The sequence below is a fragment of the Lepidochelys kempii genome, chromosome 9 (assembly GCF_965140265.1).
Source record: "Lepidochelys kempii isolate rLepKem1 chromosome 9, rLepKem1.hap2, whole genome shotgun sequence".
In the NCBI taxonomy this organism is placed as follows: domain Eukaryota; kingdom Metazoa; phylum Chordata; order Testudines; family Cheloniidae; genus Lepidochelys; species Lepidochelys kempii.
Genome location: NC_133264.1, coordinates 37621924 through 37646722, shown reverse-complemented (window position 1 = coordinate 37646722; position 24799 = coordinate 37621924). Strand labels below are relative to the sequence as shown.

The 24799-nt window shown below is 42.2% G+C and overlaps 1 protein-coding gene across 3 annotated transcripts in view; it reads right to left on the bottom strand.

Annotated features, from left to right (window-relative positions):
* The window catches only part of PAX3 (paired box 3), a 122139-nt gene extending 102333 nt beyond the window's left edge, over window positions 1-19806 (bottom strand). Inside the window, exons 1-4 of one of the 3 annotated variants that reach the window (XM_073359957.1) lie at window positions 19384-19806; window positions 17788-18023; window positions 15964-16093; window positions 14749-14883 (exon numbers count right to left, since the gene is read on the bottom strand). In XM_073359957.1, coding sequence (XP_073216058.1) covers window positions 14749-14883; window positions 15964-16093; window positions 17788-18023; window positions 19384-19468 — 586 coding nt within the window. In that variant the 5' untranslated portion in view covers window positions 19469-19806. The remainder of the gene's footprint in view (window positions 1-14748; window positions 14884-15963; window positions 16094-17787; window positions 18024-19383) is intronic. The other 2 variants (XM_073359958.1, XM_073359959.1) reach the window with 2 other exon arrangements.
* Window positions 19807-24799: the final 4993 nt, after the last annotated feature.

The following is a 24799-nucleotide window of genomic DNA, read 5'->3' as shown; positions in this document are numbered from 1 at the left end:
AAAGAGTATAGCTCCCTTCAAAATCATGATTAAGCTTCAGCCACTGGGGAGCCCAAGAATCTGGATCAAGTGAGGAGTATTAGCACCAGCTATTAGGGGGATTTTCACAATACGTAACACAGCTTCCAAGCTCTGGCAGGCTGTGAAGACCATTTTGGCTGGATCAGGCCCTGGCTACAGCCTTTTAAAGTGTAGTTCTCTGAAAAGTGACTGTAAAAATGTCATCTTTTTACTAATCAGACCTGCTCCCTGTTTGTATTCAGAGTCAGGCCTGCTTACTTTACCAACAGAAGTACATTTTTGTTACTATTTTTCATGCTTGTTAACATTGCAGCACTAACACATCTATGGGAAAGTGAGCTGGATTCTATTCTGGTTCCCTCAAACTCAAGAAGTTTTCCATTCCCAAAGCAAAGCCAAATACTAACCTCAGTTACACCTGCTTAGCCCCACTAAAGACATTGTGGTTGCTCAGATGTAAATGAAGGGACAATTTGGTTGCAGAATATTTATGCACACACCACATATATACATGGAGTGAAGAAATAACCAGACAAACAAAATGGCTGCCATGGGCACTCATTTTCCATGTCTACCATGGGAAGTGAGTGACTTGGAAGCCAGCTATATTTTCCTATTCAGTAGATAGGGGCAGGCAGGCAAGGCCTTGGAGAATGAGTTGGGGCTGAACAAACCCTGAATAACCCAGAACAGCATGTGAAATAGCCACTCATACAGCCAGCAACCTGCATGCTCATCAGAAGTGGTGGACAAACAGTTTGCTCTAATGGACTATTTAAAAAGTAGGCCTGCGTTCTACAACATACAGGTCTGAGTCCTATGAATTTGATGGAAAACGAGCATTCCAAATGCAAAATCAAATATCAGGAGCACTTTTTGCCTAATCCTGATTGCAGGGAAGTGGGATCCCATTGATTTCAAAGGGCGCAGGAGCAGACCCTATATACTGCACTTGCATGGGAGTGGACTCAGTGATCTAACATTGCTTTTCCAGTTATAACATTGACTGTATAATACTATAATCTTGAATCACTACGTGCTTGTCTACACTGTCAATTTACAGTACTGCAACTTTCTCGCTCTGGGGTGTGAAAAAACACACCCCTGAGCACAGCAAGTTTCAGCGCTGTAAAGACAGTGCACCGGTGTAGGCAGTGCACCAGTGCCATGCTCCCAGCAGTGGTAGCTACGCCTCTCATGGAGCGGGTTTTTTAGAGCACTAGGAGAGCTCTCTCTCAGCACTCTGCTGTGACTACATAAGCCACATTCAAGCGTTGCCAGTGTAGACTAACCCTAAGTCAGTGAACTGAGTGCACCGGTTCACAAAGGGAGCCTTAGCCTCTAAAACTAAAAACTATTTACCCAGGCTAATGTTTCCCCCTACAGTTACTCACACCTTCTTATCAACTTACAACTTCAATACCCACCTGCTGAAGGGAAGAAACAGACTGACAGAGCCAGATGCATACCCAGAAGTCACCTACTACGGGACAGGCCCAACAAAGAAAATAACAGAACGCCACTAGCCATCACCTTCAGCCCCCAACTGAAACCTCTCCAACGCATCATCAAGGATCTACAACTTATCCTGAAGGACGACCCATCACTCTCACAGATCTTGAGAGACAGGCCTGTCCTTGATTACAGACAGCCCCACAACCTGAAGCAAATACTCACCAGCAACCAAACTCCACGCAACAGAACCACTAACCCAGGAACCTATCCTTACAACAAAGCCCGTTGCCAACTGTGCCCACATATCTATTCAGGGGACACCATCATAGGTCCTAATCACATCAGCCACACTATCAGAGGCTCGTTCACCTGCACATCTACCAATGTGATAGATGCCATCATGTGCCAGCAATGCCCCTCTGCCATGGCCATTGGTCAAATTGGATAGTCTCTACGTAAAAGAATAAATGGACACAAATCAGACGTCAAGAATTATAACATTCAAAAACCAGTTGGAGAACACTTCAATCTCTCTGGTCACTCGATTACAGACCAAAAAGTTGCAATTCTTCAATAAAAAAACTTCAAAAACAGACTCCAACGAGAGACTGCTGAATTGGAATTAATTTGCAAGCTGGATACAATTAACTTAGGCTTGAATAGAGCCTGGGAGTGGATGGGTCATTACACAAAGTAAAACTATTTCCCCTTGTTTATTCCCACCCCTACCCCCCACTGACTTCACTGGAGTAACTCCTGATTTTGATAGGTTAAGTGAGATCAGTATTGTGCACTGAGGGTTTTGCAAATTTTCCCAAGAATCCACAAAGTTGATCTAGGACAAACTGACTGTTTTTCTTAGTGAAAATGGGGAAATGGCAAGTCAGACATTAATGTTAGCTAAACTCTTGCCATTTTTCTCTTTTTCTCAGAGTCCTTCCTTTGCTAAAAATATTGAGTCGAGAACCACAAGATACTTTGCTCTCCATGAAACCCGTGGAAACATGACTTCCATCTCAGATGGTCAATAGCATGATTTTTTTCCCCCTCACTAAACTCTATTGGTAAGTTTGCAACAACCATCACTGAGCTTTTGCTACCTGGTTGATTCTTATGACCGGGTCCTGGCTACCTGAGAGACTTCAACTCTTAGAACAGCAGCTCAAATAAAACTAACAGCCTGGGGATTTAAATGGGCAGGGGCTACTGGAAGGACATTTTCAATTAAGTGTTTTCCAACTATGGAATCACTCCCTACATCTAACAGCGCCTGAGTCAGTTGACCTTGCTGCAAGGCCTGCCTACTTTTATTCCAACCTTTCTCTGAATAATTGATTGAGGATACGGAGAGTGATGCGTGAGAGTAATTCTGATGGGTTATGGAGGGGGGTTAAGTCTGATTTGGTTAAATTAAGAATTTGATTTAACTGGGGTATGTAACAATAGAAAGGTGCATTTTAATAAAGTGGAGTAATTAACTAATGAGCTAGGAGAACTGGAGCAGTTACTGGTTTTCTGGGTTATGCATATGGGCCAAATCCTACTTAACTTGGCATATATATGTTCTTACAGGCAAGAGTAAGGTGAAAGGGATTTGACTGATGTTGCATAAACTTTCTGGACACTGAAATGTCAGCTGAAGATTGTTTAGTCCTCACATAATACAAATCACTCTGATGATCTATGTGGTAGTATGGCTGATAAAGAAATTTCTACATAGCCATTTTTGGTTTGGACTTCCAAGATGAGCCACATGATGGATATATAAATCTTTAAGAAAGACCCGTATATGGACTCAGGCATGATATAAACATTGGCAATGTTTGGCAGAAATTCTACTCCAAGACAGATATCCACTAAAATTTTAAAAAATCATAATGTGGAATACATGTGACTCTTCTTATCATGCAGAGATCCACTGAAAGGTACAGGTTAAAAATTCTGATTTTTCAAGGAACTTTTGTCCACAAATATTTTTTAAGAATCTTAACTATCAGACTGGAGCAAAATATCTTCAGAAGTAGCCAGTTATTTGTGAAGAGTACATAGATTGTTATTTTATCAAGAGATTTGCAGATCAAACAAATACAAATATTTATTTAAGAAAGACAGTAGGTAAAGTGCTGATTTTAAAAAATCTCTATTTTATAGATTTTATATAGCTGGATGTATATTGCTGTAATATCTCAGCACCGTCCATGTAAAATCAATAGCAATGTCCCTAGCAGTATCTAATCTATCTATCTTTTCATACCATGCTCACCACCATTGTATCTAAAGTTAAAGTCCCAGTGTAATCAGTGGAACCAGTGTAATCATGGGACCAAGATCTGGCTTTCAGACTCTGCATTTTAGTTGAAACTCCATATCATAATTGTACATCTGTAAAAGAGCCCTAAACTGCATATACTATATATGCTGTATTTGCATATTGAGGATGGGGTGGCATGCATTTCATAATACAGGTTTATGTTCTGCTGCTGAGAATTGTTTCAAGGGCTAAATCCTTTTCACATGTCTTATCGTATTAGGTTTGCCCCATAGTTTTGAGAAGGGGCAATACATTCATCCTCACTAATGCAAATGAGAATCACCTACAAAATCATCATAATGAAACCACATATTAAAAAATAGTGCACGAATTGTTGCATTATTCTTATAGTTAGGGCCCAGTCCCACCATGCGCTGAGTTTCCTAAATTCCCATTGCCTTCAATGGAAGTTTTGGTCTCGCCCAGCACCCCCTGCAATGAGCCAGTGTTTAGTGTAAACAATAACCTCTCTTTTCTTTTCTTTTCTTTTCTTTCTTCCTTTAAACTATCACCAACAGCAAGATTAGATTAAATGAAACCAAATTAATTAAAACTCAATGAAATATTAAGCATCTTAGTACTCCAAAATTACATTGCATTTTATAATACAATATATACATTCACATAACCTAAATATTTAATTATAAATATAAAATCCACAAAATTGTAAAATATATATATATATATATAATGCACATATCCTCAGACCATATTAAATAAAGAATCCATTCAGTTTCACATCTCACCAAGACAATTTGATCATTAATCGACGGAGGTTTTAGAAGGAAAGAAGGATTTTCCAAGACAGATAAATTGAAATGATCCTGCTTTGATCTCTATGGTTAAGAATCAGTTACAATAGCAGATGAACAACAAGGGGCAGAGCTACTGGCCTTTTTATGGGTAACAAAGGTATCAGCAAACAACTACTTAATCAATATTTGGCCAGAGACACTGAAAACTTCCTTTTCAGATTTTAATTCCTAGTTGTAAAACAACTGTAGAGCAACCAGCGAGATAAGACATAAAACTGACTACTTAATTGCCTTTTTACTGTCATGTTAGTTATATATGTACATTCTTAATAGTTCTTGAATCTTTATTTACCAGAATAAATAAATGACCTCCCATAGACTGCATCGAAGTCCAACTAACTAAATATTCTCAGCACATGAAACAGTTTAACTGTAATATGTCCACGGTGATTTTATTTTAATTTCATTATGCGTCACTTTTTCTCTAGTAACGTGATTTAAACAGAATTAGTTTAACAGCATGGGGCAGCAGTACTTCAGGGCAAATGAAGTAAAATTATGCACCACGTTGCACTAAACAAAGTCTTGCGGTGAGTTATGTTACTGTACATCACTTTTATTAGCAAGAGATCCCTGCATTTTGGGAACTTTTGGAAGCATACAAAACTTTTATTCATTTATTTTGTTCTTTCTCTCCCCTTACATAGCATTTCAAGTGATTTTTATATGGAGAAATTCACATTGACTACACTGGTCTGATTTATTATGTTGTGTTTCACTCAATTTCTTCTTAAATTAACCAGAGAACACTTTGTAGTTCTGCTTCATTTCCCAGTACAGTTTTATTACTTAACCCTGGGGACTCTCAATAATCTATCATGATCAACTTTATGTATTCTCCCCTTCCAAATACATATCCCCATTCTTATCAATAAATGCATCTTATCAATAAATACAAAACTAAACCTTCCTCCAGCAAATATTAGATAACAAATTCACTTATTTCAATTGATACAACAGAAATTACCATTTTAAATCGCCCAAAAATGATCTTCTAAGGTTTTCATCATCTTAGATTTTTTTGTAAATTTGAATTTATCTCTGACTAAACTTACAAAATCTTATCTTCCCAACTGATATCACTTTGGCTAACGCAGTGCCAGAAATCCTTAGCTTCAGAGAGAAATTTGCCCGAATAATGAGTTCAGGATTAGACCCCCCCCATTATCATTTAGCCCTCAACAGGACAAAAGAAATCGAGGACTCAGTCCTGCAAGCAGTAACCTATGTGAGTAACTTTATGCACATGAGTAGGCCCTTTGAATGGGATGTCTAGTTACTCAAATATGACAGGTTTCAGAGTAGCAGACGTGTTAGTCTGTATTCGCAAAAAGAAAAGGAGGACTTGTGGCACCTTAGAGACTAACAAATTTATTTGAGCATAAGCTTTTGTGAGCTACAGCTCACTTCATCGGATGCATTTTCCATTTTCCTTCCATTTTCATTAGATGAGCTACAGCTCACTTCATCTGATGCATTTTCCATTTTCCTTTTCAAATATGACAACGTTTGAAGGATTGAGGTGTTAGGGCCCAATCTTGTAAACCTTTACTATGTCCTGAACCCAAGGATTTCACAGGGAGCTAAGAGTGCTCAGCACCTTCAAAGTTGGGTTCAAAAGGAGCCCAATTCATACTGAGGCAAAACTCCCATTAAAGTCAAAGATTTTGAAAGCAATATCTGCATGGTGTTTGCCAACAGACAGAGTAAGAATTTTATGAGCAAAATCCTGGCCACGCTGAAATCAATGGGAGTTAAGCCATGGAGTTCAGTGACTCCAGAATGTTACCCTATAAGTCTAGTCAAATATTAATTCAGAAGTAGAGAGTAGTCAAAACAGATAACATCTTTAATAAAAAAAAAAAAAAGAAAGAAAGAAAAGGAGTACTTGTGGCACCTTAGAGACTAACCAATTTATTAGAGCATAAGCTTTCGTGAGCTACAGCTCACTTCCTCAGATGCATATCGTGGAAACTGCAGCAGGCTTTATATATACACAGAGAATATGAAACAATATCTATTCCCACCCCACTGTCCTGCTGGTAATAGCTTATCTAAAGTGATCATCAGGTGGGCCATCAGCTATTACCAGCAGGACAGTGGGGTGGGAATAGATATTGTTTCATATTCTCTGTGTATATATAAAGCCTGCTGCAGTTTCCACGATATGCATCCGATGAAGTGAGCTGTAGCTCACGAAAGCTTATGCTCTAATAAATTGGTTAGTCTCTAAGGTGCCACAAGTACTCCTTTTCTTTTTGCGAATACAGACTAACACGGCTGTTACTCTGAAACATCTTTAATAGTTTCCTTGCATGATTTGAAATGTCAGTTTTTGTCATATAAATTGAAATGCATGAATCTGTGATCTAATATTTGCTAAGGGAAGTTTGGTCTTGTTTTAAATTTATTTACTGGGAAGAGTTGGAATCGGGCCCTTTTAAGTTAAGGAGGTTACTTTTTTAAGACCACAAAACAAAATAAAACCATCGTTAATCAAATCTTAGGCTATGTCTACATTAGAGACCTTGCAGCAGCACAGCTGTACTGATGCAGCTGTGCGTCTGTAAGATCTCCCACGTATGCCGGCGGGAGAGAGCTCTCGTTGACATCATTTAGTCACCCTCAATGAGCAGCAGCAGGTAGGTCGGCAGGAGAGCCTCTCTCGCTGACATAGAGTTGTCCACACCGGCACTTCTGTCGGTGTAAATTATGTCACTCAGAGGGGTGTTTTCTTCATATCCCTGAGCGACATAAGTTTTACCAACAGAAGTGCTAGTGTGGACATAGCCTTAGTTTCAAAAAAGGGAGGTGTCATTCCTCTGTGTGTATATCAGAGGCCCTGTTGCTAAATGGAATCATTTTCCCTCTTGTTTGGGGTGTTGATAGCATTATTGTCTATATGGCACTACTGGTGTGCAATGAGTAAAACATCTAACACTCCTTGAAAATGTTTCTTGCCTTAATCGACCTTCAAGATAGTAATCTAAGGGCCTGATACTGTGAGGTGTGGAGCACCCTCAATTCTCCCTGAAGCCAGTGGTAGTTGGGGGTGCTCAATACCACTCTGGAAATGCTCAGCAACACCTTCTTGGATTAGACCCTAACTTATTTGTAGGTTCAATAATAGGTGCAATCTTATCTGGGATTTATTTGTTCTGTTTGTACAGCACCTAGCACAATGGGGTCCTGGTCCATGACAGGGCATGCTAGGCACTATCACTATAAAAATAATAAATAGTGATATTAATATTAAATCCTGCAGTCCTTACTCACTTGTTTGTCACGAAAATTTCCCTGCTTTTTTGTCTATTTCAACTGTTTGAGTACAGTAACTCCATTCTAATTACACAAGTTTAATTCTTAGAGATACTAGTAATAAAATACTTGAAAGTACTTTTAAGAAATTATAGATTCAATAAAATCCTTGCTCTCAATCACAGAGTCATCTCATTTAATTCCATATCTGATATTTTTTTACTAGGAACATTTAGAACAACTACCCTTATTAGAACGCCGTAAGACAAAATTTGTGGTCTTACTATTGAATTGCATATAGCACGTGTATTGCTTACAGTGGAACAAATAAAACATGTCCCTTGTTTTAGAGAAAATATGGTTTGGTGGCAGACATACACAGAACATATATAGTGCTTGTCAGCTGAAGATCACAAATGTTTTACAAAAGTGGGTAAGTGTACTTAGCCCTGTTCTCTAAATAGGAAAACTGCACCAAAAAGAGATGGTACACCCCGGGTCACACAGCCATGAATAGAAACTACTCTGCTTCTTTCCAGTCCCATGCTCTAACCACTGGACCAACATCATCCCCACAATGAAGAAATGAATGGAGATACACAGATTGATATTTGGTTCCTGTACATCAACCCTCTTCTTTGGGAAATTAATCAGATTAATTAAACAGACTAAAAATATCCTCCTGAAGGTTATCTAGCAACCAAAATTAATCCATCTTGGAGCTCATCTAGCCTATGCTACCCTTTAGATCATGTGTAACCACTTCAAAGCTCATGCATCAAGTCAGTAATTGTAACATTGCATCTAAATATTTAAGCTAGAGGCTGGTAGTCGCGTGTCCCATCTACAGTCAGCATCTGTCCTCTAATTCCATTACAGTACAAAGCAAAAATGTTTCCCAAAACTCACAAACAGGAAAAGCATCATACGGCTATAGAAGCAGCAACAGCTTCGGCTTTCTAGTTACTGAGTGGGGCTTTTGTGTTAAGATCTTTCTTTTCTTTAAACTCCCCCCACAAAAAGAGGGGTGGTGGCAGAAATTGCACTAATGTGAGCCTCAGGCCAAAAAAGAAAAAAGAAAAAAAAAGTGTGGGGGGGGGGAAGAGGAGGAGAGTTTGATCCAAGATGAAAGTAAGAAGGAAATAAAGGAGGCAATTTAGTCTGCTGCAGCCTGAATTGCTCACTCAGAGAAGCCAAGGGTAGGGATGACTAGGGCTCTTTGGAATAGTGCGCATGACTGGGGAAGAATCCATTGTGACCATGCCTGGGGCCAATTCCACTGGGTAGGAGAACAGAGGGTCCCATTTAAGCACTAAGCAGACTGTGTCACCCAGTGCAGCAGCAGCAGCCGTGTCTCCCAACCAGCACAACCCTGCTCCTGATCCAGCACTGAGAAAGGCTGAGAAAGAACTCTATGCTGCTGCACCCATCAGTTGAACTTTAAAACCACCTAACTTTCACTCACAAAACAACAGCCATCTCATGAAGTAGGGAGCCATCAAATTAGCCAACACAGCGTTTCACACATAGATTAAAAGGTGCATGCAACTCCCCCTTATAAATCAGTTTTTCCAAAAATATAATGTATAAAGGCACATAAAAGTTTCTCTTCAAAGCTCCTTATTTATGGACTAAGCCTTTATTCGAAGTATATAATATGCCTACATGCATATAATATATAATATCTATACCATCTATATCTATACCAATCTACATCTATATACCTATATCGATCTCTCAAAATACATTAGTATCAAGTGTTACATATAATTGGCCTAGACAACAGAAAGCTTGGGGGGACTTGAGCCCCCTCAAAATTTAGGGATTGCATTAATAAATAAAAGAAACACTGAAACAGAAGGTCATTTATCTCACTTTACTTAAAGTAGACAAATTTACAAAACTACTGATTAAAGATGTATTCAACAGCTATTATTTTATTATTTTTAACTCTAGCCCTTCCCCCCAGTAAAAAGTTGCCTAACCCTTTGTATATTTAGAAGAAGATATAGCTATGTCAACCATAAAATCATAGGACAGGAAGGGCCCTCGAGAGGCCATCTAGTCCAGTCCCCTGCATGCATGGTAGGACTAAGTATTAATGTAGGGGGTTGGGGGGCAGTCAAGATCTAAGTATCTATAATCGAAATAGAAATAGAGCTAGATATAGATATGATTTATTTCTATATTACAGATTTGAGTTTATGTTACGATTATTTATGTGGTGTTTACATCTATGTGATAAATATAGTATATCACATGGCTTGGCCATTTGTCAAGCACTTTTGCGCACTTTATCAGCGCTCTTCCTCTCGTCCAACTCTCCCAGGGCTACTTCTAACATCACAAATCTCTGAGCAGCTTTAAACAGCTGCCATCAAAACCAAAACATTGTTTCTTTCTTTCCTTCAAATGAGGAATTCCCTCCCCCTCCAGAAATCATACAAGACTGAGGTGCAAAATGGATCAGAGATGAGCTAAAAGTCTGATATCTTCTAACTGAACAGAGTGCTAGCTTTGGAAAGGGGAGATTGCTAGCTCTCCAGAGGGAAGCATCATTTGTTTGCAGCTCTATTATAGGTAATTCTAAAGGTTTCTGGAGATTATTAGTCAGGTTTTTTTTCTCTCTGAATCCTGCACTTATGGTATTAAGGTAACCTGGCTCTGTGGGGCCAGGGCTATGAAAAATAATAATAGCATTGTATAAAACTCTTCAAAACATTCCTAAAAGAGTTCCCCCCACCCTGCAAAGTACATACCACTACCATACAGAATATATGATGGTGTGGTGCAGTGGTAAGCTTTGATTGGCACTTGTTTGTGACAACCCATATAAATCACATGCGACTTCACCATTTGTGAACAACAAACCCAGCCCAAACTCATGACAATAAACCCTATAACCCATACCACCATGTATTCTCTATCTAGACCTCTGTATGAGAACAAGTCCTGCTTTCCTTATTCACAGTCCTCAGATTTAAGTCAATGGGATACCTTCAAGCATGACCCTGCAGCACTGAAGTTACTGGGAGCTTTAGCAATTACTTCAATGGGAGCAGAATCAGGCTATGTGAATATAGAGAGTGGGATCTGATGATGTTTTTAACCTTAAATACAGATTCTGGGTGAAATCATTGCCCTGCTGATATCAGTGAGTTTTGAAACAGAATCTTGATTACTGGCTGGATATGTAAAGGAGCAGTGCATTTTAAATTATATTCTCCAAAAAATGCTCTCTATAATACCCTGCCCGCACTAATATTTGTGCTAACAAATCTCTTCTTGATCTCACCCTTTCCAGCATCTCTGCCACTCCTAAAATAATATTAAGTGGCAGAAGGACACAAAGGAGGATGGGAGGATGACTTATTGTAATGAAGAGTTTCATTTCCATGTGATAACCAACTCTTACCAGGAACTTAAGAGACACATTTTAAAAGCCCTGATCCTGCAAAGAGTTGTGTGGCGTTGACTTCCAGTAAAGCCCTTGTACCCAATCCTGCACCATTTAAATTAACGGGAGTTTTGCCATCAGCTTCGTTGGTAGTAGGCACCATGGGTCATTAATTTCAGTGGCAGCTCAAGGAGTTCAGAGTTCAATACCTTTCAAGAGGCAAGCAGCACCATCTGAGCATCAAGCCTTTCTACCCAAATAATCTAAGAGAACTTCACTTTTAAAAATATCAGTATTAAATATTGACAGTAATGACAACAGCACTGGCAGTGGGGATTTATTTTCCCAAAAGATCCCTCCATTTCCTTTGAGATCCAGGTTGTTAGTACTCCCTGAGTCTGTGAAATATCACTGAAACTTTGGCCCAGGCCAATACTGGGGCTAAAGCCTAAGCTTCAAGCAGCAGAGAGGGAAAGAGCACCAAAAGAATTTTGAGCTAGAGTTGAGTTGTGGGGTTTTGTTTTTTTAATCAAATGGTGATCTCCATCCATGTAATAGTTGCTGCTGACTGGATCAGGGATACTAGCGAGGCTTCCTGTTTTATCTTTTGTTTAATATTAGTGCTCAGCCAGCTAAGATAAACTCTCTGGACATATTTGCCCAGATTTTCAAAAATGACGAGTGATTTGGGGAACTTCCATTTTGGTGTGCCCAATTTGAGCCACACTGAAGATTTTCAAAAGTGTGTGGCACTTTCTGAAAAGTAGGCACCTTTAAAGTGTCTCAAGCTGGGCACTCAAAGCCCCAAGCCACCCAAAACAGACAGGTTTTTTTTCAAAATCTTGGACACTGATTTTAGCCATTGCTTGCCCAATCCCTGCCTGAAGGAATTACTAGGTAAAATTCTGCACTCTCCATTATAAAGGAAGTTCAAATGGTCCCTTCTGGCCTTAAAATGTATGAATTCCCTAGTATTTTTGGTGTGTATGTATGTACACAGAGAGAGAGAGAAGATGAAGCTTCCCTGAAAGCCCTAGTAACACTGAGTTAGAGTCTAGTTTAGGGGTTTTTTGTTTTGTTTTTACAATACAGAGGGATACTATAGCTTTAAAGAATAGCAGTTGTCCTTCTTGAATGGCAGTCGGCATCTCTAGATGTCTAGAAAGACTAGAAACATTTTGTAGGTGAAAATAGCCACTTTTTCCACGGTGGAGAGTCCATAAAACTGCTCGAAGCATCAGCTATTGGGGCTCATTGAATAATTCATCCCTCATTGCAAGCCCATAATGTCTTTTCTCGGCCTTTTGTGGGGCTGTTTTCTCTTCTTTTCTCCTTGAATTATAAAAAGGTTGCCTTCTTTTGTTCACATCAAGCTGCTGCTAGCTGAAGCTTTGTCTGTGCAAAGCTAAAGTGTGAGTTTCAATGGACTCTCCCCTCTTTGTTTTCCAAGTTCATCTCCAAGTGTAGATTGTGTATAGAAGGCCTTCTTTGTAAAAGCTGGAAAAGTTGTACAAATGTTTGACCAGCTCATTTGGTACTTTTGTCTCCTCTTCTTCAGCGCCTATGCATGTGCAGAACAAGCTCTGGAGGAGGAGTGCTAGGACCTTCTAGCAACAAGTCCCACAGCACTGGCAACAGACTCTCTATCTCCCTACCAAGCCCAGGCCTGGAATACTAGGCACAACAACAACAACCTGCAGAGAGTTGTATCATTTTCCTCTTTCTTGTTCAGGTTTCGATTTCATTGCATCTACTTCCCAGCACCTCACACAGGCTTTTCAGGAGGCAATAATAAAAACCTAGCCTTGAAATACATGCAAACCTCAAGCCACTGAGCTGGGTTTCTATTTTTCTCCAGCTCAAATTGCTATTTATTTTTAGACTTCTTGTTTGGTTGGGTTTTATTTTGAAGAAGACTCTTTTCTTTCCTCCCTATGTTCTCCTAGTGCCTAACTTCCAATTCCCAGGAACCAGAACTATTTCAAATGATTCACAACAATAGCGGGCTAGAACTGAGAAAATTTTCAGCAGCATGCAAAACTGCCCTAGAAGGAAATTCTCTGCCTGAGATGGACTTGGAAATTACAAGAACTCTTGGTTTTATTCTCGCAGGGTCCGATCCTGCCAGGTTTATTCAAGCAAAAACTCCCTCACTTGAAGCCAATGAGCCAGAGCAAAGATTGCAGGCTGGGGCCCCAAATCAAGAGACTCGCTCCCCTTTGAAAAGTGATTTCAATGTGAATGATGAAAGTCACAATAGCGGTTCGGTTGAAGAACGGGCAGGGGCTGGGTTTGACCTACTGGCCACAAGATTGCACACCCCGAATATACTTTTTCTTTTACACCAAGCCCCCAAAACGAGCCACTTCGATCAGAGAAAGCGCCGCCTCCCGCGGCCAGCCAGAGTACCTGGCCAAGCGTGGGAAAGCTGAACGCCAGCGCTAACTCGGGGCCCGGTGACTTTAGCCCCTCACGCTGCGCTCTGCACCGTGCGATTAGGACATATCTGTAACGGGGGGCTGTCTCTGCGATCTCCTTCCCGGGATTGTTTAAAGTTTCCCTTGCTGCTGAAAATCCCAAACAAAGGAACCAACTCTCTCTCCCTACCTCCGACTCCCTCTTGAATATGAACTGCACCAATCCGTTAATTTAAAGCGGCCGTTGGATGGGATTTAAAATCGCGTGGGATTTCGATTTGCACGTGGGAATTTCCCTTTGGGCTTTGGAGAACTTGCGCTAATCAGGATTGGGCTCGTGTGCACCTGTCTCTTGCGCGCCCTCTAACATGATCCTTGCAGAGTCCGGGGTCGGTGAAACGCAACTAAGGCTAGGGGCCATGTGCAGCGTGGACACGACTCCTATGGGCATGGGGGTGGAGGGCGGGGGGAAGCAATGAAAGGAAAAGCAACACAGGTGGGCTCGGAGCTTCTCCTCTACAAGTGCATCGCCTGCCTTCCTGGGGACCCTCAGCAGGCTGCGAGCCTGGGGAGCAAAGGATGCCTGGAGAGAAGCGGCCCCCCTTTGATCTCGCTGCCATCTGCAGAAAGGTGCCAGCAGCTCTCACGCCTAAGGCCAGCTTTTACCACCACCACGAGAAGGCCTCGTAAAACCCCTAGCCGGGCCCGGACCAGCCACTTCCGACACACTTTCTCCGAAGCCACCAGCCTCTAATGAGAGCGAGAGACTAACCCGGCCGGGACAACAAACAGGGGCGAGATAACCTACAGATCTGACCTCCCGGCGAACAAGGTTCCCAGGGTCAAGAGGGAAACAAAGAGCGCACGTGAACCCCGCTCCATTGGGCTGGGTTTAATGACACCTCAAGCAGGCACCTGCCTTCAGCGCTGCCGGACCGGGCCCCCTCCCCAGCACTAACATGTGTGCGCCTCGCCCCACGTCCTTCCCTGGCTGCCAAGGAGCAAAGCCCGATCCGGAAGCTGCAAACAAGATCCCCACTTCGCTCAGCGTCTGGGGGGAGCGATTGGCTTTACCTCGTTCGCTGAGGATCCCATCAATGCTATGCTTGGTCTTCTTGTCACTCTCTTCCGCTTCTTTCCTTTCCAGTTCGGCCTCCTCCTCTTCTCCTTTCCCGAATTTACTTCTCAGAATGCGGCTGATGGAGCTCACTTCAAGGAAAAACGAAGAGCCGTAAAGCAGCGGCGCTTTGCTGGCTTTAAAACAACCTCTCGCTCTGGGGACCTCGGCAGTGACTGCCCCTCCGCTGCACCCTCATCCCTGGAGAACTGCTGCCCCGACACCAGCGTACATCCAGAGACGTGCTGGCTTGATCCTGGGCAATTCAGCCCACTGCGGTGCATTGATTTTTTACATCCCCCCTGGTTAAATTCAGGGGCTTCACTGCCTGTGAGGTTAGTGTCTATAAATCCTTATCTTCCCGATGGGTTTTTTTTAAGGGGTGGAACATATACTGCAAGATATTTTTGTTTTCTCCAAGCTAGTAAAGTCTGCTGACCAGAAAGCATTACAAGGGAAATTACAACAAAATGACCCAGAGAGCAAACTATTTAGGAGGCCTCAGACTGCAGGGTTTCGATTTCCACGCCGGAATACTTGCCTATTGTAACAAAACCAAGCAAGAAAACAAGCCAGAGGAGAAAAGAAAAGCAGCCTTGGTTCATTTATTTGTTTCCAGATTCCAATCTGCAAAACAAACCCATGCTCTGAACTATCTCCTTGGCACAAGCTGGGGAGGGCGGGGGGGGGGGGTAAAGGAATGCAGTTGCTTCTTAATTAAAAACAAACTGCCCCACACCAGTGTAGAAATCCGCCCCGGGATTCAGATGTTTAACTTGTACCCGCGGTTAATGCCGATCGTTTTATGAAGTTAGGAAAGTGCCTAGGCCGGACCGCTTGTCGCCTCTTGCAAACAGCACAGGGGCAGCTACTGGGTTCTAGCTTTAGATTCCCTTTCAGAAATGATGCTCATCACTGAACGCTTTCCTCCATCCTCTGCCTGCAGTAGACCCACGGGATACACAGCTTGCCCAACCGCCCACCCCAAACACACGCTTTGCATAAGAACCCAGATCTCATACCCCTAGGGGGGATGATGTCTGTTTATTAAATATTTGATGGCTCTGGAAGACGACTCTGGATAAAGGTGACCTCTCCATATGGCATCAATCAATAGCGCGCGAGTGGCTGTGCTGAGCCCGCTGAACGGAAATAGGAATAGACCCCAGTACCTGAGGGAACCGTGTTTCGATCGCAGACCCCGTCTTTGAGCAGTTTGTCCCGGATCTCCCAGCTGAACATGCCGGCATTCTCCCTCTTGTATTCCTCGATTTTCTTCTCAACATCCGGCGTTGTCACCTGCTTTAATACAAAAACCGGGCGGACACCAAGTTTGTACAGTTTGGATTTAATGCAGAAGGATCACAGCAAGACGCGAAGGTTAAATTCTGCCGCGTGAATCCGGAGTAACTCCTTTAACCTGACTGGAGTCGCTCCGGATTTACATCCCGTTATAATTAAGGGCACGTTATAATTAAGGGCCTTTGGAAAGCCTCTCATAATTATCAACGTCCTTCTGCTTTTAAAACTGGCTCAGGACTGCCAGATACATACAACGACCCCGATCCTGTAGTCCCCAGAACGGCAAAATTCCCTAAGAAGTCCATTAGGGTTGCACTCGCATGAGAATTGAAGGATCGGGCCCATAGTAATCAAAACCTAAAGTGATGTAGTAATAACTTTTGTGTATCTGTACAGAGGGTGGTGAGCAAAGAAATGTCCACAGAGAAGATGAAAATGGCAGTAAACGTATTGTCAGTGACAGTGTAATGATCGGGAAAAGAGATTAAACTGTGCTAAAGTATAACTCAAACTACAAATACAGACCCAACCTCGGACATTTAGGAACAACAGAAAATAAGTCTAATAACAACAATGTAGATTTTTCTAAATATCATAAACAAACACTGACAAACGCACTGTTCTGAAGTTTTGCTCGGATGTCCTAAACAACGAAAATAACGTTCAATTAAAAACCCTGCAAGAAATAATTTTCCAGATAATACGCCTGTAAAATAGATAAAGTAATTTATTCTAATGTTTGGTATAAAAGTTTAATAATCCCAGCTTTAAAGGAGCAGCAAAGGAGAAAGAAAGAAAGAAAGAAAAGTTTTTTGGCGGGGATATATGTAATAATACAAACAAGTTAACAATCGCCCAAGGATCTATATTTGCCTGTATACACACTCTTTGGGTGTATGTATGTGTAAATATAAGTAGCGTTTGGGCAGACAACTAGGATATTAGCTGGAGATACATTGATAGAGCTGTACAGCAGCATGCTAAAAACCCACTCCAGAATATAGGACCCGATCCTGTAAACTCTCCCGCCCGCTAGTAATCCTGACTCAATGGCTAGACCAACTGACTCCACCTGGACTGCTTGCATGCTCCATCTTGAAAGTGCTCAACCCCTAAGAAGCTCCCATAGGTTTTGGTGGTGGGTATGTAGGGACCATTCGGAGGTGAATAAGAGCTTGCAGGATCGGGCCTTATTTCTTTGATTCATTTCCGAAGTTTTAAAAATATTTTATGGGACAGAGAAGTTCTAGAAATAGGGTGGGGAGGAGGCGGGGGGGTTACACACAACACTTTGCATGCGAGTGTGTGTGTGCATCTCCATGCACACACTGTGTGGAGGAGTGTGTTGATTTCGAAGGTGTTTACATGGGCACAGGCAATTACGCAGCCGCTGATTATATTTTGTCTCTTGCATTAAATACAGCAGACTCTTTCTCCCCAGATGCTGCAGCCTGTAAATCCTTAGTCAGAACCAGGCTTGTGTGAGGTTTACTAGCCCCAGTAAGGCTTTGTCCAAATGAGCATCCTTCCCCAATCCACAGCAAAAGCGCAGCGTGCCCTCCTGCCTCCCCCGGGCCTATCCTGCAAGGGGCTGAGCTTCAGCTCTCACTGAAATCGACGGGAGGGGAAGAGGCTCAGCACCTAGCAGGGCCAGGCCCTAAACATAGTCACCACTGCCTTGCTGATCTCCTCACCTTGGGCTTGCTGCCCCCGATGGCCCCCGGCCGGATGGAGCCAGTCTCCTGGTACCTGCAGAGGATTTTGGAGACGCAGCCGTGGGACACGCGCAGCTGGCGAGAGATGACACAGGGCCTGATCCCGTGATGGGCCATCTCCACTATCTTGTGTCGGATATGGTTGGGCAAAGGCCTGCCATTAATAAAAACTCCACCGAGCTGATTGACTCTGCCCTGGCCTAAAGGAGTAGACACTAGAAAGGAGGGGGAAATGGAGTTACTTGTTGGGTGTGTTTTCAAGTCAACCCGACTTTCTCTGTGCGCGCACACTCCCCTATCCACATACACACAAACATGTACATGAGTTCATCCGCTCCCATCCTTGCGCCAGTTTAGTACTAGGTTGCCTGGCTGGACAGATCTGTGATAGTTAGAAACCCTGGGAGTGCCTGACAGATGAGTGTCAACAGGTTAAATAATGTTTCAGACTTATCAACAGAGCGTCTTCAGAGAAGGGAAATATTACGTGCTAGTGGGAACCTATTTCCAGAAGCAACTTCAGGAGCCAGATGACACATCTTATTCGCATGTTAGTTACATAGGTACCACTCGGCCCCTCCAGTCAGAGGGGGAACTGAGAGCCCTGACCATTTCGGGGTTTTGTGAATCCATCCATCTAATCTATCTGTAAAACAGACTGCAGGAGAAAACCAGAGTAAAATTTTCACCTGTTACACTCCATCATTTACTGTTGGAAAGACTTTTATTACCTGCTTTAATTAGCCGCTACTAATGGGCTCCTGGTAGAAGTGAAAAGGGGGGGAAATATAAAACTTCAAGAAGAATCTTTTAAAGGGTTTGGACTGTGTAATTCCAACATGTTTCTTGTTATTATTCTTCCGTGACTCTAAAATTGGGTCCGTGGTGTCTCTTTTTCTTTTCGTTTAACCCCTCATCGCTCGCCCCTGGAACCGTTTTTACAGAAACGTTAATAAGGAACAAAAGTTTAAGAGACTCTACTCCAGGAGGATAGGGGAAGTGAACTGATGTCTAAAAGTCCGTTTCAATTTTTTGAAGTATTGCCGTCCTTAAATTTGCTGAGAATCGGAAGAGATTTAGAGCCGGATATTGCAGTCCTTATTCAGGCTAACTTCCCATTGGTATCAGTGGGAGTTTTGTCTGAGTAAGGGGTGCAGGATCGGGTCCCAAGATTAAGACGACAGAACCCCTGACAATCAACGGGATCTCCCCCCAAAGTTGTTCTGGGGCTCTAATTTGCAATGCTGCCTTCTTCAAAGCAGAATCCGTGGAGAACGTTAATACAAATAATGCATGTTATATGTGTGTGCATAAATTGTGAGGGAGTCCTTCTGTGCACTCACTTTTCCATGTTGTTAAAGAGGTTTTTTCTTGCTCTAACCTTGTGCAGTTGCAGTTCTAATTTATGTTTTAATCTAAGTAACTAGTGCACAGCATTGGATGAAAAAAAATGTTTTTCAACAACACACACACGAGTTTGAACACCCCTTCCCCCCCACAGGTTTGAACACACACACACACACAGAGACACACACGGGTTTGAAAATTCATCATACAGCTAGAGAGCATTCCTACCTTCTAATGGAAATCCGCTGCGAGGGTAGTTCTGCCCGGGAGCTGGTCGCATCATTCTTGGGACAGCTCCTGCTAGAGTTGTCATGTTGTATACAGCTTTACTTTAATATTATATCCAGGAGAATGCTGATATACGAGAGATCAGCTCTGGTAATAGATCCCACTGAAAAAGGAAAAGTCCTGGAAAAAAGGGATGGGGAAGTTGGGGGGGGGGGGCTTGCTCTCCCTTTGTCAATAAGACGTGGTATCCCAAAGCAAAGGGGAGAGAGAGACAAAAAGGAGAAAGGGAAACAAAGTTTGGGGCGAGGAAGGGAAACTTGCATACAAGTCGCAGGAAAGAGCTCGGGCGGCTGCTGGCCACTGTGTGAAGATGAGCGCACTTTGATATGAAAAGGGGGAGGGGGTGCCAGGAATGATTTCTTCCTGTTGTTGATACAGAGTGAAAGGAACTCCGCTCTGGAGTATTTATTAGTTCTTTCCCCCAAAGCTACATCAGGATCTCTGAGCTGCGATTGGCCAGCAGGGAGACTGTCCCGTCTGGAGAAGACAGGAGCTGATTGGGTGAAATCTGCAACTTTCTCTTCTCATCATTACAATCGAGGCCTCAATCTAGGAGTGTGACCCAGGCATTGCCTCTTCCCTTGATAAAGTGTCCTTTCATAGAATGGCTGGACAGGAGAAAATGCAGAAGCAGGGGAGAAAGCAGCCTTCAGTGGGGAAACTCTTCATTCCTTTTACAACTGTCTTGGCACAATGCCACTTGAAGGAGATTACAATAAGGAAGCAACCAGACACTTGCATTTCTTGAAGTCGGTCTCTCTGGTCACCTTTCCTTTCCTGGGGGATTGTACGTACGGCTGTGTGCTGTCCTGGTCAAACAGCCTGCGAGAAATTAAAGGGGAAGTTGTGTTTCTATTGATACAGTTCTTTGTCTGCCTATTTCCATCAGCACATCTTCTCTGAGATTGTGCGAAGGGGGAATAAAACTGTCCTCTCTCTCCTTCTCTCTCTCTCTCGCTTTCTCTTTTCACTGAAATCGGTAGCAATGGAGAATAAAATCTCTGGAGCAAACGGTGCTATCCAGTTTTCAGGCAGAAGTCTCCATTGTTCCCACTGGGAATTTCTGCTTTAAAAACGGATGGCAAGATGTGGCCCTATATTATATATTTGTGTGTGTGTGTGTGTGTGTGTTAAAGCAAGTCTTGCTAACAAACATTTGTTCCCAGGAATTTATTGTAGTATTCAAACTAAACTGCTGGAAAAATAAAAGAAGTAAAGTCTGACTAGGAGCTGAAGTGACCACAGCAGGATATGACGCCAGGAGTGTTGTAAAGACTGTCTGTCCTTAAAGAAGGTACTATTGTGCATGTCCTTTTATTTATAACTTGGTAAGTGCCAGCAAACTCGCCTCCTTTACACTCTGAAGTGCCAGCCCGGCTTTGCACAGTGCTCTTTATTTGCAATAGTCTATTCAGTAACTGTCACTCTCGAGCCTCAAGTTATTCAAGACCTTAATCAATCAAAAGGATGAGAATCGTTCAGGTTTTCCCCCCTTTGAAATAAAGGAAACAATGAGTTCTAGGCTTAAAGTTTCCCCTTTCCCTTTACGATTTTGGGAATTTTTCTGTTGCTGATTCCGTTCTCTTTGGGGATTAATGTTAGTTTAAAAATGTATAACTAATAAACTGAATCAGCCCGCAAAATAAATAAATAAATAAATAAACAAACAACGAAGAAGTCACAGGTCTCAGACTTTCCTCAGTGAAAACTAAAGGGCACTGTAAAAAAGAATTTTAGACAGCAAAATAAAGGTAGTTTAGAGTGGAAGATCTGACGAAAGATCCCTGCATTGATGCTACCATAATTTAAAAATATAGACAGTAATTTAAACTAGAGTCACACAAATGCCATAACGATTAGTTATCTGCCTCCTAGATGTTTACGAGGTTCCGGGCCGTTGATTCTGATCTCTCCGACCCTGCATATCAGAAAGAAAATAAAAGAAACTAGATCACTTTTAAAATGCATCATATAAAAATGATTCAGCCCCTCTGGACTCCGACATTTGGGAACAGAGCCGGTAGGAAAACCTTTGTTTTTTTAAAGACAGAAAACCGGTTACTAACAAAAGTTTGTATACTTAAAAACTATTTTATATATTTTTCTACTATCAGAGTGTCTTAATTATTATTTATACCTAAAATAGTGAGAGGAAAACTGCAGCTGCATCTGAAAAAAACCTGGAGAAATGCTGTTTATCAAATTATTCTGTTTTTTATAGCTATTTATATTCCCCGTACATTACAATACTGACTTGTGGTCATGTTTTTAATGCACACGGTAATATAAAGATGTTTTAACATTGAAACGTACAGCTTGTCTAGAAAGTTTCCAGAAGTTTAATTTAGGCCACATGATTTGCCATTTAATTTTAGCTTCCTAAAATGAATATGTGGGAAATATATTGTTTGGGTTTTAAAGTTGAATCGTGCTTGAAAAAAAATCTAGAGCTAAAAGTGTGTGCATGCGGATTTCAGATACCCAATAGCAAATAGCTTACAATATTTCATAACCTACACGATTTCAATGTAGTGACCTCACCAGCAGTTGTACATTACAGAGCCCTGAAACCGGAAAATGCAGACAGATATTATTGCCACATTGCTGAAGTACAGCACAATCATTTTGACACCTGAATCTGGAACCGAAGTGTGTAGTATGATATAGGAATCCATGTAGACACGATATAATATGGTACCACTCTCTGTTTTAGAAATAAGACGGTGGTAACCCACGGAGAGTTGCTGCACTGCAATGATAGGTGTTACATGAGTGAACTACATCGTTTCATTTCCCCACAGTATGTATTTTTCCTTTTGTCACTGCCCTGTGAGTGTATATATGGATTTAGCGGTAACTCCTGATAGCTTTACAGCTGTTATCCGGAGATAGGTTGACTCCCAAGCCCTCTTGGGCCAGGATGCATTTGCTGAAAGTCATTGCTTCCGTAAAATCTACAATGATCGGGGCCGATTTCGCTCACGTTGAAGGGATTTTTGCCATTGATTTCAAAGCCAGTAGGGTGAGACCCCAGAAGTGTTAATTTCCATTTACCTCACACAACCCTCGCCCATGATTTTGTGTTCATGTAGAAACTAGCTCAAGTCACTACCCTTCTGGGTGCAAAATGGCTTGGCTGAAGGGGTTAGTTGGCCGAACACATTGCTAGTAAATCGCTGGATGTTCTCTCTCTGCCGATAACTAACATAATCTCTTTTCCTCTACAACGGTCGCTGCCTTTTCTGGCTTAGAGTAGAACGGGCAGACTAAACTGGGCTTGATACCCAGCCACTTCAGGGACCACAGGGTAAAACCCTTCTCTCATCTTCCCTGCCTAGCCAGGCCCCATCGCCGGGTCACCTTATGGAGCCTTTCCTAGCAAGGAAGCCAGTTGTTGCTGTTGTGGTTGTGTCCGCTGCAGTAAATTGGGCCTCTGTACCAGAAACATTAGCCCCCTTCTCTCCGCCATGTCAGGGCTCCCTTTAAGTGAGTCCGAGCCCAAGAGTTACATAAAGCAGAGAGGGGCTGGCTGGAGTCGGAGCTCCTAATTGGAAAACTAGTACCCTTTAGGGCCCACAGGCGGAAAAAGTGAACTCCGGAGAGCAACACCGCCCCAAGCCTGCCTGCAGTTTGAAACCTCTGCAAGCTCAAGTCCCGTCAGTGTTTTCCAAGAAACAGATTTATTTTCTCGACGGGGCGGGGGGGCGAGCATGTTATAGATATTATTTCCTTTTGCACCTCAGAGTCATATATGGCTGTATATTTTCCCGTGGTAGGGAGCACACCCAATCTTCCTAGATCAGGCATGGAAAATGGTTGAATACACATGTCTTTCTTATTCACTCAGAGGCTTCTTTCACGGCACACAATTCAGCGGGTTCATGGGGATTCAGAATTGCCCCACAAACCAGAACGTGAGGGAATAGAAAGGGGGAAAGGAATAACAAGACGCTCCATTCATGCGAAGTAAAGGCAGTACGGCATTTCAAGGGTAATGTCTCTTTACTTGCTACAGTTCCTCCCGGGTGGCATTTTTCATTCAGAAATAATATGGTCAGCATAAAATGTGGAGCCTCCCGCTCGCTCATATAGCACGGAACAACCGTTTGCTTTGTAGGAGGGGAATGAAAATGTTTCATTGACTCGGGGCCCGATCCTGCGGCCACTGAACCCCATGGCAGTTGCTCCAGGGTTTGAACGGGGACAGGATCGGGCCCTCCCGGACATTTCTATAATCGCCAGGTTCTATCCTGCTTCCCAGTCAGGACAATATAAAAATGCCCGTTGACTCGAATGGGGCAGGATCAAATCTACAAAGTCTGAAAATGATTTTTAAAAACCACTTGCCCTGGGAGTTTGGCCTGAATTTGCAGTTTCTGGGCCGTGGATATCAATGTCACAAAAGTCGAAATAGTCCCTCATCTTCTCACGCACAGGAACTGTTAAAATTCCAGGCAAAATGATTAGACATGAATGCCTAGCCCCCTATATTAGAGTCTTTAGTCCAGCAGAGAGGATTTCACGGTTTTCTAGTGGAAATAGCTAAAAATACTCCTGCTAATTACAAAGCCCTTCCAGGCCAGGTGCACTTTTAATTGGATTAGTAAATGCTCTATATTAAACCTGCAGCACATCAAATGGGCAGTGAAAATTAGAGCTATTAGGAACAGAGGCAATTATTTATGAATGATAACAGTACTGTTTTCTCTTCTATTACAAAAAATCAATTATGTTTTCGGGGCTCTCCAAATGCAGTGTGAATTGCTATTATTCTTATTTATCATGAAGATTATTTAGCCTGAATTCACCACACAACTACTTTCACAGCAAAATTTATCTTAAGTGTAAATTAATTTTGGACCATGTTTTGGAGAAAGAAAGAAAGAAAGAAGTCGTTAGGTAGCTTTCATTCTTCACTTTGTGTTTAGCTGATACGTTTGACAATATATTTGATTGGAAAGCAGGCAATGGTGTCTAGAGACAAATTCACATGTGGAGTTGTAGTTCTAAATTGCCCATAAAGGAGCAAGACATCTTGCTGTCCGGATGATTTTGAATCCGGCCACTTTTTTCACAAAAAGGAATTTGATGGTTTCTACCTTACCTGGAGCCTGAAGATTTTGTTGTTGCTGCTGGTTTTGTCGGTCGACTTTTAGTAGGGAAAGAGTCCTGTGCCCCTTCCGTCCCCCCCCCCCCATGCCTGTTGTTTTGTTCTTTTTGTGTATCTAGAAATAACAGACAAAATAAAAGAAAGCATAATTCTGGGCACAGAGGGTGCTTTGTTTCCAGCTAGGGAATTTCTGCTTTGGAAGTTTGTAACCATATATCTTGGATAAAGGATGCACCGTTTTCTTGA